At 45.1% G+C, this 2,382-nt stretch overlaps 1 protein-coding gene across 1 annotated transcript; it reads right to left on the bottom strand.

Annotated features, from left to right (window-relative positions):
• Nucleotides 1–485: 485 nt before the first annotated feature.
• Nucleotides 486–1,893, bottom strand: LOC117456864 (putative nuclease HARBI1). The gene is made up of 4 exons (XM_034096710.2): nt 1,461–1,893; nt 1,264–1,379; nt 944–1,055; nt 486–859 (listed from the first exon to the last, which is right to left on the bottom strand). Exons 1-4 carry the CDS (start codon nt 1,891–1,893, stop codon nt 486–488), a joined length of 1,035 nt encoding a protein of 344 aa, XP_033952601.1.
• Nucleotides 1,894–2,382: the final 489 nt, after the last annotated feature.

The following is a 2,382-nucleotide window of genomic DNA, read 5'->3' on the forward strand; positions in this document are numbered from 1 at the left end:
ATAGGGCCTCCACACGACAGGTAATTAATTAAACTAAATGTAAAAGTATAGGCACGTTATAAAATGGTCAGCTTTCTTGCTGTGAGCCATGCTTGAATGTTAAAGCAACATATATGTGTTTCAGGCTGAAGTAGACTCTGTGAGGGCGCTTTACAAAAGGACCCTAGTGCAAACTGTACAGATGAATGCCCAACGCATAGAACTGAATGCCCTGCTAATAAAAAAAACGAAGTTGGAGGTGCAGACATTGGACAGAGAAAGACAGGTAATTGTGTAACATTCGATCATTTATTTTCAAGTCAAATGAAAGGTGCATAAGGTGACCTTTATGTTTTAGGATACCTAAAAGAGAAATTCCTTTTTTACAGAAAAAGTTAACCAGAAAATACATTCTTTTCTCTTTTTCCTTCAGGAATGGATGAGAAATAAATAAAAACTCTAACATAAATCACCCAAGGCCTCTCTCTCTGTGTGTTATATTTTTTTTATTGTGCAAATGTCAATGAGATGGCATCTCTGACAGCCCTGCCAGTAGGGTAGTCCAGGGTGATGGGGTCTACCACATCAGGAGGTTGGGGGTCTGCAGGAGGGGCTCTCTCCTTCCTCATTGTGGCAATGTTGTGCAGCACAACACAGGCCGTAATGATGCGGCATGCTCTTTCAGGGGCCACTCTGAGCCCCCGCAGGCAGGTGAATCTGGCCTTCAGTATGCCAAATGTCATTTCGATCTGGACCCTGGTTTTGGCATGGGCCACATTGAAACTGGTTTGTGGCCCTTCACCAGGGTCAGGATACGGGGTCATAAGGAATGGCTGGCAGGCATAACCCCTGTCCCCGAGCAGCACTCCACTGAAGAGCCCTGAAGATAAAGGAACATTTCCATAAGTATACACAAAAGGCAGTTTAAGAGGCACAAAACAATAAGAATGTACAGTTGCCATACCCTGCTCGAGTTTGTGACACAGTGAAGACTCTGCGAAGATCCTCGAGTCATGAACTGACCCAGGCCACTTTGCCACAAGGCTGGTGATTATACCCCTGTGGTCACATGTGGCCTGCAAAAGCATTTGGGGTTAAAAAGCCTACTTCCACAAAAAGAGCATCATAGTCAGTGTAGCATCAGTGTTCATTTGCAATGAGCCCATGTTGTAGATAAAGATAGTCCAAGTGTGAAACATGTAGCCTACTGTGTGAATATTTAAATCTGAGTTCCTTTAATCACCCAGACTTCAATGTGTGGTCTAGTGAATGTGCAAGATGTACCTGAATGTTGAGGCTGTGGATGGATTTGCGATTGACATAGTCGCCTTCATTTTCTCCCAGGGACGCAGAGATCGGTACGTGTGTGCAGTCGATACAGCCAAGCACCCTGGGAAACCCTATGAAATAGTAGGCTGCATTTATTATACAACGGTGTACGTCATAGGAACAACATTCACTGTAAAAATATAATCACTTACCTGCCATGCTGTAAAATCTCTCTTTGATCGTCTGCGTGGGACATGTGCCAGGAAACACAACAAAGGACTCTATGAGCCCTGTCAGAGCATGTGCGACCTTATGTATAGCACGGCAGACTGCATTTTTGCTGAGATTCTCTGCATCCCCCACGGCATACAAAAAACTGCCGGTTGCAAAGTAGCGCAACGCGATACATAAAGTCTGCGGTACTGTAAGGGCACAACTCCGATGTGTGGCATTAGCAATATATGGCTCGAGGAGCTGACACAGATAAGTCAGCCCCTCTGATGAGAACCTGTATCTTTCATACAAATACTCTTCAGGGAAAGCCAAAGGGTTTATTCTTTCCCTAAAAATCCTCTCCTGTCTGAGAGCGCCTCTCACAATCCGAGCTCCAAGCTCCACAGTGTCATCTACAAATGGTGACGCCATTTTACAGAGATTTCATTGGTCGATAGGCGGAGCTTTCATAGGCTTATCTCTTAGCCTGCAACCTAACCTGGTCCCGACCAGGTTAGCTGCTTAGCATATATTACCATGGAGATCTAGCCTGCTAAAAAGAGAACCAGCTTCGGATGACCGGAAAGCCGGAGTTTTCCCTGAATTTAGCCGGCTAAGCGAAAATCCTGCTTCGTAGTATACCCCCCTGGTGTTTCCAGAAGATACACATAGATGTTGCCAAAATCCACCGGAGGCCACTTTCGAGGGTCATTTTTCCATGAATCTGCAGGAAGTCTGTAAGGGCAATCAGACAACCCACACAGCTCTAGTTTACGCCGGTAACGACTGAGAGCACACCCCTCAAGTCCAGAGATATAATCCGAAGACATAGGCCTACAGCGATTTCTTCAGAATAGAAATAGAAATAGAAAAACGATTGCGCTCTGTTAGCTAGCTGTTTAGCTTTGCACCTCCAGCAAA

This window comes from Pseudochaenichthys georgianus, chromosome 13 (assembly GCF_902827115.2).
Source record: "Pseudochaenichthys georgianus chromosome 13, fPseGeo1.2, whole genome shotgun sequence".
Lineage (NCBI taxonomy): Eukaryota > Metazoa > Chordata > Actinopteri > Perciformes > Channichthyidae > Pseudochaenichthys > Pseudochaenichthys georgianus.

Bases quoted from the DNA above. Each gene is read 5' to 3' on its own strand.
- LOC117456864 (XM_034096710.2), bottom strand. From the start codon at position 1,893: ATGGCGTCACCATTTGTAGATGACACTGTGGAGCTTGGAGCTCGGATT. The intron at 1,056-1,263 runs GTACATCTTGCA...ATGCTTTTGCAG, and splicing joins TCCACAGCCTCAACATTCAG to GCCACATGTGACCACAGGGG. The intron at 860-943 runs GTATGGCAACTG...CTTTATCTTCAG, and splicing joins GTGTCACAAACTCGAGCAGG to GGCTCTTCAGTGGAGTGCTG.